Raw genomic sequence first — 16,501 nt, forward strand, 5'->3', positions numbered from 1 at the left:
CGTATTCCTTCCCATAAGACTATAGTTTTCACCCTACCTCAGATATCCTGATATTATTTTCTTTATACGTTTTTGGACTGTCTCTGCCTTTATTGATAGTATACAGGAGCGAGACAGGAAGCAGAGAGAGAGAGAGAGAGAGACGAGTAGTGACACTCAGCAAAGATCATCAGCCTCGAACCTACGACTCACTGTCAGGCTGCATTAGAGCCTATATGTGCCTTAACCGCTAGGCCAGCGGCCGCCCGATATTCTGATTATAACTCAGGAATTATCTCAGCCGTTTTCCAAATGCACCCTACAGGCGGTTATGTAATCTGGCATGAGCCATGTTTGTGTTTGGCGACAAGAAGCCACCCTCTGTGTCATTTGAAACTGCCATAAGTGACGCGTGTAAACTTAGCACTCTGACACTACAAATATGCACAAGAGTCCATTACAGACAGAGACGTCTCTCACACAAAGACACTATTATGTCACTGCGGACAGTGAGACAGAGAGCCAAGTTTATAGGTTCTGGGCGTCCCAAAATGAACTACACAAATGGCAAACAAACAGAAGAATGCATGAAATCCAATCCAGTCTGCTCGAATAATCCTTTGTGATGCACAGAGAACAGTTTGTTTATCGTGTGCCCGAGTACTCTTATAGCTTCTTACACTGGCCTACAGTGTGAGAGGCAAATGCCTACAGTATATACACATAGGCATTGGTTTTTTTAACCAGTCAAGCAGGCACTGGTTTGCCCGTTTCTCCAAGTGAAAAGCACAGAGTTTTATGGTTCAACCATTGACCGACACCTTTCTAATTTATTTAGAATTAGAATCAAGTTGAAGCTACACACAGGTGTTAGGTGTACGGTATTCCCGTTTTCTCTGGCATGAGAGCATTCATTGATTCACCGCCATAACAGTCAGCCAAGCATAGGTGGCATGTAGCTGCTGAACTTCCCAACAACCTGTGACATTATGCTGTTGGCCAACTTGGCCCACAATGACTTGTGGTAGAGGGCACATCATTAGGGCAGGAGGAAGTGACCTCGTGCTGGCTGGCTGGGCACAGTTACGGTTGGGATCCAGAAACTGGAGGAATCAGGGGAACATGATCCAACATTGAGGAACCGGAATCCTACCTGGGGCCACGTTGTCAGAGCTGGTATGTGGACTTCACGTCTGTTATACAATTACTATAGTATAGACGAACCCACGGAGGCGTGCCCAGGGTGCAGCCATAGCTGAGGACGTGTACCATTAAACCCCCTACTAAGAATCATTTTGGACCGCTAAGGAATTGTTAAAAATCCTAAAAAAGGATCCCAACCCTAGGCACAGTCACGACTGGACTACCAAGCTTTTCCAGACAAATACATGTTTTTAGATATGTCTGATTACTGTATCTCTGCCCTATTGGCTAATAGAGCACTAAGCACGCACTTAGCCAAATGTTAAGACTACAGTTTAGCAGGTGGCACCATGTCAGGTTCTCATCTTCTCCCTGCATATAATCATGAGGATAACGAAATGCAATCATTTGGCACCTAAGTGTTCAAAGGGTGAGGGGAGAGAGAGAGAGAGAGCAGGGAACCTCAGGATCTTTTCAGAAGGCAAAGAACAGACATGTTTAAAATAAAAATACCTTTTGTCAGCCCTAAAGCTCCTAAGCCCAGGATTATAACAACATAAATATTCAACTTAACATTTGTAATAGTAAACAGAACAACCTAAAAACAAAAGAGTTGCTTTTAGGGTAGGGACTTCTATTCAATTCTCTTCTCAGATGCTTAATTCCATGTTGGTGAATGAAAAGCAGGTCAGAATTGGATGAACCAAGACAATGCACAGACAACATAATGAGAACACTCTGGTTTTCAACGATGCACATTATCCCCCTCTCGTCTTTATAAAATGAAGCAATATTTGGAATCAATTTAAACGTAATTTTGGTTTTCAAACGCTTTCGTTATTAGCTCCAATATCAGAGCCTCTAATCAAGCTTTCCCTCCATCCTTGGTTGACAATGCTTTTGATATTTGGTCCAACAAAAGGTATCAAAACATTGAAAGACCTGTACATTGACAATACCTTTGCTTCCTTTCAACAGTTATTCGAAGGGAGAAAAAAAGATCCATACCTAATCACCACTTTTTCAGGAATTTATTTACAAATCGCTGTTTTATTACCAGAATATTCCCTCAATTTCCTGGTGGAACCCTATGAGACATCTCTAGGCACATTTCTTGAGCCATTCCCTGATCTGAAGGAGATGATTTCCTGCATTTACAATCATCAGATCCATTCTGTTGGCTTTATAGTCTCTCTCAATTCAATTAAAACACTCTGGAAGAGGATTTGGGAGGGGAGATTTCAGAAGAGGGTTTGGAGGATGTTCTTATTAAAGTGCACAAATCCTCCATATGTGCAAGGCACGGATTGATACAGTCTAAAATGGTACATCGTGCTCATTTCACTAAGGTTAGGTTTCACTATAATGACGTGGATCATTATATAGATCGTCTAAAAATATACTAGCTCATAACCAATAATCCATAATGAGGTTTTTACAATATTTTATTTGAGAATGAGATTTAAGAATGAATCGTATCTGATTTTTCCTCCCCTTTGAAGTCTATTTCTTTAGTCTTTTTCCTCTTCCAATGTCTTCAGGAAATCTCATCTACAATACTTCAGAATGGTATGAGACATAGCCTGTTAATAAGCCGTACTTCTCACTTCTACATCATCCATGCCAGTTTGAGCTGAATAAATATGAGTCTATCAACTCATATCACACCCTTAGTACAGTATGTGATGTGTGATGTTGTGTGAAAGTAGCCAAAAAAAGTGTGCAACTACAAAAGTGTCTGAGACTGTGTGAGCAGCAGTTACTCAAAGTGTTATGCTAGGAGTGTTATGCTGCCGTTTGTTGTGGTAGTAGTGGTAGTGGTGTTTCAGCATCGTTCTCAATGTCAGCCCCCCTCCTGCAAGGGGGGGGGGGAGCAGGCCTGGCAGGGAGATTGATATCAGCACCTTCCATTTTGATTTGGGACCGACGGACAGATAAAAACTGGACTGTCCGTCCAAGGAGAGATAGTGTGCGTGTGCGTGAGAGAGAGAGAGAGAGCGAGAGAGCGAGAGAGCGAGCGTGTGTGTGTGTGTGTGTGTGTGTGTGTGCGCGCTAGAGAGAGGAGCCCTATCCATAGACGTCGGAGAGGGGGTCATTCGGGTCTGAATGTCCCCGCACTATTGGGGGACGCCTGGTCTATTTATTTATTTATTTTTCGCGACCGGCGCATGGTCCAGCACCGTTTCCATTTTGCGGGTGCAATAGTCGTCGTGTATATTGGCTCATACATGCAGTACATGTAGTTGCTCTTAGTCTCAGCTCGATCAAGGTGTCAGACAGGCTAATACACAACGATGTGAGTCATGACACCTCCCTCCCCCCATAGAATTATAATGTCTCGTAAAAAACAGTTTACGTGCTGACGGCGCTACTGGCCCTATGGCCGTCGTGAGAGAGAGAGAGAGAGAGAGAGAGAGAGAGACATGCATACAGAAGGAGAGAGGGATGATGAGTCAGTTATTCTGACTCAAGTTCAACCACAGTTCCCTAGAGGTCTGCATAGTACATGTATGCCTGACTGTAATCTGCCTAGCAACACAGAGTACAATACCCAACACACCTGTGCCTCCAGCCGAGGTAACACTTGCCTATATAGACAATATTCAGACGGTTGGCATTTTGCATTGAAAAAGCCATTAACTAAGATGGCCGCTGTGTGATGAATATGGTCTATAGCAGGGGTTCCCAACCAGCGGTCTGTGGGACATGTACCAGTACCACGGTACCACCGGTACGCAAGAAGGCGCCCTCCTACATCACCGACCTACTCCTATCATATCCCCCCTCCATTAGGAACCTCAGGTCAGCAGACCGAAGACTCCTACAAATACCAACGACAAAGAAGAGGCGCTGTCGCAGCTCCTACATTATGGATTCCACTTTCCCCTTGCTGTTAGTTAGGTCTGGCCTCCATTGAGTTTTAAGGCTAGACTCAAAACATAATATTCACAAGCCTTTGAATCACCCTGATGCTCCTGCATTTTATATTAATAGGAAATATTCACCTTGTTGCTCTTAACTGCTTTTAAGGTTTTTGTTATTTTTTACTGTACCATAACCATAAAAACATGTGCATTGTTTTTATATTTGTCTTATACTGGTGTATTGTTTTTCTCTGACCTGTGAAGCACTTTGGTACAATGAGTTGTTTTTTAAATTGGATTTGATTTGAGAATTCAGTTTATCCCGGCCGTGAATCTATAACCTTGCTGATTTTCCAAACAGCAAGAAATATTGACTCGTATCGGATGAAGATACCAATACTAAGGATTCGTCAGTGATGTCATGTCACTGTGGTTTTTAAACGAGTCTGTGATACTGCTGTGTTGCACAACAGTGACATCACTGTCCAATCCTTGGTATCGTATCGCAGCCCTTCCATGTTTATTGTTTATCAGTGGCGTCACAAGCTGGATCTACAAGCTCACAACACGTCACATCGCGACATGTTGTGAACTTGTAGATCGGCTACTTTCAAATAGCCAAAGGTTAAATAGGGCTGAAGTGGTTAATGTATGTTTTATAATAATAATAAATACAAATCATCAAAAGTAACTAAGGTTTTCAGATAATTGTAGTGGAGTAAAGGCCTATTCATAGTTTGGATTTTTGGTGGTGAGGTGACCACCGAAGTGGTGGTTTGGATGTCGCCAATGTTGTGGTTGGATGATCGGTGGTGAGTAAAAACAGAGAGAAGGGCTGGGGAGAGCGGTGGTTTGCTCTTCACCGCGGCTCAGTGACGTCATGTTGTAGTTGCGGTGGTCACCTCACCACCGAAAATCCAGACTATGAAAGAGCCTTAAAAGTACAATATTTCCCTCTGAGATGTAGTGGAGTAGAAGTAAAAGGATTGAAAAGTACAAATCCTCAGAATTGTACTCAGGTACAGTACTTGAGTAAACGGTACTTAGTTGCTGTACACCACTGAATCTAATAATCAACCACAATGCTCAGTAAACAGTAAAGCCTTTGTTTAGTTTTTAGTTATTTTAAAGATATTTTTGGGGCTTTTTCTGCCTTTATTGCTAGGTTGAAAGTAATCTGGCCGTCTGGATCGGGAGTCGAACCCGCGGCACGCCGTCAGGCTGGCTCAGCAGCCTAGGTGCCCAGACGGTTGAGCTAACAGTCCAGGCCAACAGTAAAGCCTTTGTATTGCCAATAAAGGATCAGCATGGAATTAGGAAAATTAAAAAGGTTACAGCATTCTATGCAGGAGAACATTTCAAAAAGGCTTTGCAGTTTGCATGCATTTTGGGAAGATTTTGTCCCTGAATTAATTTAATATAAACTATTAATAATGAATTGATGATTTGAATTTCGAGAATCTCACTGTCAAAACATTTCCGAAAATTCAAATTCTGGTGGATTTTGTGTATAGGAAACTCAAGCTGAGGGCGTCAGGCTGGGCAACCTCAAAGTAAAATTGGTAGCATTTGCGAACTGCGAACGCAATTACGCAAATATTAGTTCTGGTGCAACACCTTTATTCCTTTTTCCTCCCTTACCCTAATTGCATCAATCATAAAACTGCAAAGCTAATGCAAAGCTAAAATATCTGCAACAGGATAGGATATTGAATAAAGACCCAATGGTCTTACCAATCGTTAAGGTTACTTTGAATACTTTCACGGTTTTGTTGTACCAAGTAAAACACGCATTGTTGGAGCTCCTTACATTATGGTGGGTGCTCCTAATATATTATCAGGGTAATAGCTCGCACGACTCCCGTTGCTTTTAAACACTTTGAGCATCTTTACCGGGTGCGCGGTCGGGTAAGTAACATAACAGGAACATTTCTCAAAGAGAAAACCAGCACTCACGGAACTCGTTTTAAAACGAGAGTTCTGTGAGTGCTGGTTTTCTCTTTGAGAAATGTTCCTCCTAATATATTCAAATTGGTAATTTGGGAGTTCATTTCTAGCCCTGCGGGAGCCAAGAGATTATGACGCTATGGAAACATCAATCATCAGGGACTGCATTCAAGCTCAATCATGGTTCAGTAGGCACACTTGTGTATGCGCGCACACGTACACACGCACACAGGTTTCAATTTCTCCCCATCTGAATCAGCAAGATGTTGCCATTCTGTTCAGCTTGTGCCTGGGCTGAGGACAGGGTCTCACAAACAGGCTTGCCTGACAGTCAACACACATGCTCTCTTGCAACGGTCTTGTTGAACAAACAGCCATGGCCGACGTTGGCCGTACTCCCACGTGCATTTCTTCAATGTCTTCATCGTTATGCTAACATGCTGTCTTCATCAGTGTAGTATGTCAAACCCACAGATGTTATAGTTCTTTTCCAAAGTGATCAAATTATTTTGTGCAATTAAATGGTCAGCTAGATAATGACAAAAAGGTGAGTATGTGAATAGTATACCAATGATAGTAACAATGATATTGTTTACTAATGAATTACATTGTTTCAGTACTTTGGTGTTTAAACTTTAGAATTCCTACTTCATCTAGTGTGAACTCTAAACAACTATCCTCTCTCTCTCTCAATTCAAGCAATTTAAATGAAGGTGAAGTAAAACTAAAATGCACTAAAACGTTCTCCGGTTACCGTAGGCGGGGACAAACCGGTCAAACACCATCATGCTCAAGGCGGAAGCCACAGTGACAACATTCTCTGGACTTATTCCCCACGTCATCTACACCAGGTGTAAATAAAAAGATGTATATTCATATTAATGGCCATGGAACACAGTATTTTGCATCCCTACAGAACATAGAATAGTTAGTCTGAGCAGATTAATCTTTGCTTCTTATTTAAAAGGGATCACATCAACAGTGTTCAAAGATCTTATCTGAGGGACAGCCAGAAGAACAAGTGGGTATATCACTAGGGACATGCAGGGAGTAAGAGTAAGAGTAGAAGAACCTGGAAATCTATCCTAAATTTGATAGGAAGGCAATGCAGGTCATCACTCTGCTCAGCCCATTACTGTTACTACTGTACTACTGTAATTAATGTATCCTCCTCTTTACTGACATGTTTGCACTATTGGTGAGATGCGAAAATACTTTTCGCTGTGCTGTACTTGTACTGTACATTGACAATAAATTGAATCTCATCTCATCTCATAGGTGTGATGTGGGACATACAGAGAAGGAGTGGTCCGCACACAGTCTTTGCTCCAACAATGTTTATTGTGTTAAAACACCATTTTAAATGAAGGCCGATAGTGGACTATCACCTGATAAAGGCCGTTCACGGCCGAAACGTTGTGTCCTGATTTAAAATGGTGTTTTAACACAATAAACCCTGTTGGAGCAAAGACTGTGTGCGGACCTCTCCTTCTCTGTATGTATCTACCTTTTGTCCAGCAACAGCAAGGAACTGGATGTGCGCCAAGCCACCTGCTTTTTAAACTAGTGATGTGGGACATAGCCTACTGATTGTCTCGGTAAGCCTCGTTCTGGGGCTTTTGTATGCACTATGCAGTCCAGGTATTACTTGCTGAGGCGAGTAACAAGCACGAATACCTTTAAGCCCACAGCACAGTGGTGAGGCAGTATGGCAGTTGCCAAGCAAAGTTGATTTTCATGCCTGACAATGTCAATTTGCATGCCTAACAAATGCTTATTTACCCAGGTGGTGCCGTTGCAGTTTGTCCATCCATGACTATCATTTATTGTACTTTGCTGTATTTTACCCAGTTCCAGGGGATAGCACATGACAATAAAACTCAATGCCTCCTATGTTTTTAAGGTTAGACAATATAAAAGAGGAAAGGGACTAAATACATTGACTAACTTTAGGAGCCATATGTACCATCATCAGGAGCAATAATGAAGAGGTTGCAAATTATTAGCCATCTATTCCTTGAACAAAAAAAAACAAAAAAAAAGCTATGAATTTGTCAAATTATTCAGGCTGATGAGACAGATATACGTGTATGTTATGACCGTCTGAGTGCATAGCAGTGGTAAAATACAGTCAATGCTTCTAATAATCTGTCCCTGCTAGACGTAGCCTAGAAATTAGATCAACAGGACAGAAGGTCTCAGGATAGGTCAGCCAACCTAGAGTAATGGACATAAAGCTTTGTGAGTGTAGCTTAAACTGTAAAAACAGAAGAGAAAAGAAGCAGGGCTGCACATTTAATCCAAAGTAAACATTCCAAAGTATTAAGTAATCAATAATCAGGATGTTATGTTTCACCAGTCAACCACACAAAAACACTAATGTCCTGGGTTTGATTGCCAGCTCCGGCCTTAGTTATGATGTTTATCATCCCTCCTCTCTCTACCCCCGACACACCTTCCCGTCACTCTTCACTGTCATCGTATCTTAACCCATTTAGGCCTGACGTCGAAATTAAAAAAATGTCTTCTAAATCCTGACAGTTTTCTGAAATACCTATGTTTCTATATCAGTAGTGCATCATGTAATTGGCCGCCAACCCTCATTTAAAAATGTGTTGTTCCAGGGACACCCCAGAAGCAAAGATTTGAGTTAAAAACGTTATATTCAAAGATCTGCGCCACATTTTCACGATTCTTCAAAAGTTGTAGATCTACAAGCTTGTAGCGCGGCACTGCCACGCTATGAGCTTGTAGATCTGCTATTTTTCAATAGCTAAAGTATAACATACTGATTAAAACACCAAAACGGGTTCCCGTTCAGAATGCCTTAATAATCTGTCAAAAAAGAACGTTCGAGGAGGATATAATAAGGATATAAAAGAGGATCTGGCATTGTCTCGCTATAGTCGCTAGGGACATGTTTGTCTGCGTTCGCTCGCTCAACCGTGAAAGTCTAAAAAGGCCTCGAGGAGGACTGACATGCACACATGGATATGCAGTGCGCACGTGACGTGACGCTCGGCTGACGGTACCAACACATACACTGGCACTGCACACACCATAGAGTATATATATAATAGAGACTGAACTAGCGCGAAGCTCCGCCCCCCCAGCTATTCATGTCAGTGGAAGTTGCTCAGTGGCGTTTTGAAGCACCCGGAAGACTGCCGGAAGTCCCTCCCAGGACCTCAACTTTGAGGTCCTGAGTGACGTAGGGCAACCGAGCGCTCAACGTTAAAGCCCAGCTGCACGGGGTTTCCCGGTCATGAATCCACGGGTCCGCCTGTAGTCCCTCGTCCTACCACTAGGACCTAGAGCTTCAACGTTGGAAAGCCTGCCTGCCCCCTTGGCACACACATGCAACGTTCACGAGCACACATTTATAGATAGATGCATGCATACACAAGCTATTGCACAAGAAACATACGGGGACGATTTGGCACCGACTTTATCACATCATGTCACCTCCTTCATTCCAGCCATACACAACCATCTGTTGTGAAAACTCACCTGTTAGTCTAGGTTCTTTGAAACACCACATTACAACATTGTTCTCTCTTTGTACTCAGCTTATGTGACTCATGCCATTTACTCATACCATTTTGCATTTACAAGTCCCTCTGAATAAGAGTGCCTGCAAAATGGCTACATACTGTAATGCCTAAATCATTTTAAGTGTGAAATCATCTGCCACTGCCCCTCAATAAGACTCACTCTCACATGTTGCTCCAAAGGAATTACAATGGAGGCCTACGGTATGCTAGCATTATGCCTGAGAGAGTCCAATGGTGGCATTATTGCTTACCTATTACCGTAGGCCCAAGTATAAGCCTTTATACAGTTAACACACCCAGCAAATAATTCACACACTCTCTGACCCCCTCTCTCTCACACACTCCTCTTTGTTTCACAAATTATGTTCTCCCTCTCTCTCTCTTGCTCGAGCGTGTGCGTGCACACACACACACACACACACACACACACACACACACACACACACACACACACACACACACACACACACACACACACACACACACACACACACACACACACACACACACACACACACACACAGATTTCTTTGACACATTTTCCTTTAGCTGTATCAATACAAGAACGTGACAAATCAAATGGGTTCAAATCTGACATTGATAGCTTTTTTGCACAACCATTTGACAGCATTGATACAACAAAGTGTCATTCGGAATCCTACAGGGGGGATAGTCTCTCTTTCCCCCCCTCCCTCTGTCTCACACACGCACGTCACACACTCTTAATCATCGATGAACAGGTGAACGGTCAGTCAACAGTCAGCTGAGGAGCCACTGCTGCTCCCACAGAACAAACAGCAGCATTACATCAGCCACACCACGGCCATTATTATTTATAACGTTGTTACACCACAAGCTAAACCCTAGTAGTGATAAACCCCCACCAGCCACCACGACACATGACTCGAACGAACCTCACAACCTGCGACATAATATAATGGCTTTAATAATAATAATGTACATGGGCAAAGACATAATGTACAATTCTATATACTCCACACACAGTAGGACGACAATGAATGGCTAGCCTTGGATCAAGACTATCATAACAGAGACGTCTTTGATTGATTTTGAGATAAATGTCAAAGTCAGAAGATAATACAATACACCCAAGGCTAGGATTAGGAGGACGACACGACAGTGTGGCTGCCTTTAACTGGCTTGCCTTCCTTGCCAACGAGAAGAACAGACTAGAGACCCACACAGGCTTAATAACAACGCGTCGCAGCAGTGTGTGTGTGTAGCTCTGTAGTCTGAATGAATAGCCTAAGATTTAAGACTCAGTCGTAGATGTATTTGATCGATTCTTCTGACATTCAGAATCGATCAAATACACATCTACGAGTCTAAATCTGACATTTTCAATGTCAGAATCGATCAAATACATCTACGAGAGTCTAAATCTTTAGGCTTTTACTGTATAGTCAGTACTGTCTGTAGTCTGTCTGTACTGCTACTGCATGCCAGTGTAGCAGGTGTCTGTCAGTCAGTCAGCCATGCATGGGATTTATTTGAATACCTCTTCTGGGCTGAATCTCCTGCAGAGGGATCTCCTGCCCGCGGCCCCCTCCGCCGTCGTAGGGCAGATAGGGGTCCGCGGATATGCTGTCGTCCTCCTGCTGCTCCATGTTGTTGACTAGCACCCCGGAGGAGGCCAGCGTTGCGTTATTTAGAGGCTAAAGTAACGGCTAACGACGGCTAAAAGGGGCTATACGGCCAGGATTAGTGTCATTATTATTGCTGTGTGTTCTGTTGCGGCCAGGACTCGCATCCTGCACCGTCCTCCCGCTTCCATGTTTACCCGGAGAGAGAAGACTGACTGACGGAGGAGGAAGAGGGAGGGAGGGAATGAGGGAATAGCTTTGGCTGAGCGCGCGCGTGCGGCCAGCGTGTGCGCGTGCGCAGCCTAGGCTCTAGCACGGGAGGAGAGACGTCATCGCGGCAAGCGCGTCCGCAGGCAAATACACGCACGCGCCAAAGACGACGAGCAAGCACGCGCGTCGCTGTATTTAAATTAAAGCATGCTAGCTCGAAGAAAGGCCAGCCTGGCAGCCTCCCTCTGTGTGCAGCCTGTTCTGATGTAATGTGTGAGAGTGCGAGACCATACTATGTTGTCAGTTATTCACAAAGGGGGACTTGGCCGTGCAGAAATGCATGGATTAGCACCGGACCGCCGGTATAGTCCAGTGGTTTTCAACCAGTGGTCCAGCCGGGGACCACTGACCACCCACCAGTGGTCCTTGAGGAGGAGGTTCCAGGCGGTCCCCTGCTAAATGATGGAGAGTTAATTGGTAACTAAAATGGACCCTTATAGATCTTTACTCAGAGTGTAAAACGAAACGAAATAAAACAAAATATAATGGACCCATAATGGGTCCATTATTGTTAAACATCTGCATTGCTTAATTTAGAAGAAGTCTACACAATTGATCGTTTGCCAACAGCCTGGAATTTGTGGACAAAATCTTATCCAACGATAACAAAATATTCTTTAGTTTTGGGTCTGAGAGGCTAAATCACATCAAATGGTTGTCCGTGGATCAAATGCCGAATAAATAATGGGCCTTGTTATGAAAAGTTGAAAACCACTGCGGTAGTCCGTTCCAAGCTAGAACAGGGGATGTGAAAGACTTTGTCCATTATGCACTGTCTGTCTGCAGGGGAACAGTTTTACAAACACAGGATATGTTATTATCCAAAGTGCCTTGGACTCTGCATGACAGGGGCGTCCTCCTCCCTGAGCCAAGCTTGCGCCTAACCGCATACCTGAATGGGACTGGGTGTTACAATCCTAACCGCACACCTGAATGGGACTGGGTGTTACAATCCTAACCACATACCTGAATGGGACTGGATGTTACAATCCTAACCGCATACCTGAATGGGACTGGGTGTTACAATCCTAACCACATACCTGAATGGGACTGGATGTTACAATCCTAACCGCATACCTGAATGGGACTGGGTGTTACAATCCTAACCGCATACCTGAATGGGACTGGGTGTTACAATCCTAACCGCACACCTGAATGGGACTGGATGTTACAATCCTAACCGCATACCTGAATGGTACTGGGTGTTACAATCCTAACCGCACACCTGAATGGTACTGGGTGTTACAATCCTAACCGCACACCTGAATGGGACTGGATGTTACAATCCTAACCACATACCTGAATGGGACTGGATGTTACAATCCTAACCGCATACCTGAATGGGACTGGGTGTTACAATCCTAACCGCATACCTGAATGGGACTGGGTGTTACAATCCTAACCCCATATCTGAATGGGACTGGGTGTTACAATCCTAACCGCATAGCTGAATGGGACTGGGTGTTACAATCCTAACCCCATATCTGAATGGGACTGGGTGTTACAATCCTAACCACATACCTGAATGGGACTGGGTGTTACAATCCTAACCACATACCTGAATGGGACTGGGTGTTACAATCCTAACCCCATATCTGAATGGGACTGGGTGTTACAATCCTAACCGCATAGCTGAATGGGACTGGGTGTTACAATCCTAACCGCATAGCTGAATGGGACTGGGTGTTACAATCCTAACCACATACCTGAATGGGACTGGGTGTTACAATCCTAACCGCATACCTGAATGGGACTGGGTGTTACGATCCTAAACACATATCTGAATGGGACTGGGTGTTACAATCCTAACCACATACCTGAATGGGACTGGGTGTTACAATCCTAACCAGATACCTGAATGGGACTGGGTGTTACAATCCTAACCGCATACCTGAATGGGACTGGGTGTTACGATCCTAACCACATACCTGAATGGGACTGGGTGTTACAATCCTAACCGCATACCTGAATGGGACTGGGTGTTACAATCCTAACCGCATACCTGAATGGGACTGGGTGTTACAATCCTAACCACATACCTGAATGGGACTGGGTGTTACAATCCTAACCGCACACCTGAATGGGACTGGGTGTTACAATCCTAACCACATACCTGAATGGGACTGGGTGTTACAATCCTAACCGCATACCTGAATGGGACTGGGTGTTACAATCCTAACCACATACCTGAATGGGACTGGGTGTTACAATCCTAACCGCACACCTGAATGGGACTGGGTGTTACAATCCTAACCGCACACCTGAATGGGACTGGGTGTTACAATCCTAACCGCACACCTGAATGGGACTGGGTGTTACAATCCTAACCACATACCTGAATGGGACTGGGTGTTACAATCCTAACCGCATACCTGAATGGGACTGGGTGTTACAATCCTAACCGCACACCTGAATGGGACTGGGTGTTACAATCCTAACCACATACCTGAATGGTACTGGGTGTTACAATCCTAACCGCACACCTGAATGGGACTGGGTGTTACAATCCTAACCACATACCGTATGTGGTCAGGATTGTAACACCCAGTCCCATTCAGGTGTGCGGTTAGGATTGTAACACCCAGTCCCATTCAGGTATGTGACATACCTGAATGGGACTGGGTGTTACAATCAATCAATCCCAGAATGCACTCTGTTCCTATACCGGAAAGAGGAGTGAAATCGCCTCATGCGCCACTTAATGCAAGTGGATGGGAGGAGAAATCCGGTGATGTCTCTATTAATATATACTCTAAGAGCAAAACCACAAAACACCCAGGCTTTTGTGTTATCCTTTTAGCATCATTGTATTTTATGCTAAAATAAAACCATATTTCTTATGGAAAACAATTTGTTGAATTCTTCTTCCTCCTCGCTGTATTGGCATTTTAAATGTGTAAATAGTGCATTTTATTACAGGAAAAACAAACAGTGTATTGGCACTGTATTCTTTTATGGGTATTTATTTATGGGCATTTCTTCAACACATTTCCTTTTAATGGTTAATGATTAAGCACGTTAAGGCAGCCTACCGGTTAAGGCCGTGACAAGGTCGATTTTCACGTGCGTTGGGGGTGAGACTACACGCAATGCACGCACGTTTATTACGTTGCCTTTACATACTGTACACTACTGTATTTGCATCCGGTTAATAACATATCTCAGAGCAAGACAGTTAACTCTAACTGCCCCACACCCCACAAACGCTCACCATATAACCGTCTAAGCATGCATGGATGGAGCAAATAACAATTATTTGACATTCTCCAATTGTGTAGACTTCTTGTAAATTAAGTAATGCAGATGTTTAACAATGATTTAACTCTTGAGAGCGTAAAATGAAGGTCCATTTGGTTTCATTTTACACTCTCATTTTACGCTCTCAAGAGAAGAAACTCTTTAGAGCGTAAAATGAAACCAAATGGATTTGGTTTCATTTTACGCTCTCAAGAGTTAAAGATCTCTAAGGGTCCATTTGGTCCATCATTTAGCTGCATAGGAGCACCTGGCACCCCCTCATCGACCACTTGTGGTCCCCAGACCACTGATTGAAAACCACTGAACTACACGGTCGCGCCCCCTCCCCTCCCCTCCGGAGGGACACCTCAGACCAGCGTGGCAGCGACCCTTCCCCCCCCCCCCCCCCCCCCCCTTTACCTTTCTGCAGAGATGCTGTTGCTAAGCAATAGCATCGGTGATGTCAGCCATGGTTTGCTCGCTCCTTTTTTCACCCTCACCAATGTCCCCATCAAAGGAATGTAAAAAAAAAAAAAAGCAGCAGTCACCGTTATGCATTGGGACAGGAATCGCTACAGAGAGTCACTGTGTAGTCCATGCAGTGCCGGAAATATTAACCAACACAGATCCATGATTCTATGGCTCTATCACAAATTACAATTCCACAATCAGAAATGTCCCAAGGCACTCCAGTCCTTTGCTCCTCCGATTGTTTCCTTTCTACATTCTTCTCGTCTTTTAAGCCAACTTGAAGTTACCGCTATTCCGAGCTAGCATGCCTCAGGCTACTTTCACACCCTGTTGCCATGCATGCGCACGTGTGAGCGTGTGGGGGCTTCAGATAGGCTCATATGAACCCACCCACCCAACACCCACCCACCCACTCATAAAAATAGCCCCTCTGACACAACGGAGACAGTAGCACTGGACTACAGCGTGTATTCTACATGTAGCTATAATGACAATGTTACAAGAGACAAATATGCATCTACACATTTCCTGCATGTCTGAAGTGCCAAAAGCCAAGTCATGCTACGTGGTCTGTCAGGCTGCCAAACTGGTTGGTGCTCTCCTGGCTGTCGAACACCAACAAACCTAAAAAGACTGTCAAGACTGGGAGTGGGTGTGTCCACAAGACGGTACAGTACAGTACAGTACAGTACAGTACAGTACAGTACAGTACAGTACAGTACAGTACAGTACAGTACAGTACAGTACAGTACAGTACAGTACATTCCACTGTGAATAAGAATAACACACATCACTGAGCAACTGACTGCATTTAGCTCGTACGCCATGTGTGTGAGGGTGAGAAACGACGACGGATGTTTTAGAGCAGTGGTTTTCAACCATTGGTCCAGGGACCACCAGTGGTCCTGAGGGATTTTCTCTGTGTGTTCTGAAGCCTTTTGGGCTGCAAATGAAAACAGGCAAACAGGCCTCAACAGTGACATCTGCTGGCAAATTGGTATGTCATATTATGGGATTTGTGGACGCTTTATACCTCACAGTCCACAGGAAAATAAGAGCACTTGTTTGAGCCTTTTCTGGCTCAAACAAGTGCTCTGATTTTCCCCAGAGCACAGATAATCTACTGAATGTTAAAAGTTCAGGTTTTTTGGGTGCAATTGAGCTCAGAAAACCTAAAAAACAAGAAAAATGTAAAAGCTTTTTTTTATGTCACAATCCCTTTAACCGATTTAGACCTGCAGACGATTATACAAATACCTTCTAAATCCTCAGTTTTCTGAAAAACCCATGTCTCTATGTCAGTTGTTCTCAAACATTTTCAAAACTATATGTAATTGGCCGCCGACCTCCCATCTGAAAATATGTTGTTCCAGGGACCTCACCGGAAGCAAAGATTCAAGTTAAAAGCGTTCGCTCTGAAAGAATATATATC

General features: G+C 43.8%; 1 protein-coding gene across 6 annotated transcripts in view; it reads right to left on the reverse strand.

The window, feature by feature from the left end:
- Nucleotides 1-16,501, reverse strand: part of clcn3 (chloride channel 3) — a 73,613-nt gene that overhangs the window by 32,426 nt on the left and 24,686 nt on the right. The window contains exon 1 of one of the 6 annotated variants that reach the window (XM_079491034.1): nt 15,019-15,129. The exons of 4 other annotated variants lie outside the window; for them this stretch is intronic. Coding sequence is in view for 1 of the 2 variants with exons in the window: in XM_079491032.1 (XP_079347158.1) it covers nt 11,007-11,115 (109 nt within the window). In the remaining variant the exon portion in view is untranslated. Of the gene's footprint in view, nt 1-11,006; nt 11,453-15,018; nt 15,130-16,501 lie in introns of those variants that run through there. One more of the 6 variants, XM_079491032.1, reaches the window with a different exon arrangement.

The sequence above is a fragment of the Electrona antarctica genome (assembly GCF_951216825.1).
Source record: "Electrona antarctica genome assembly, chromosome: 21".
Lineage (NCBI taxonomy): Eukaryota > Metazoa > Chordata > Actinopteri > Myctophiformes > Myctophidae > Electrona > Electrona antarctica.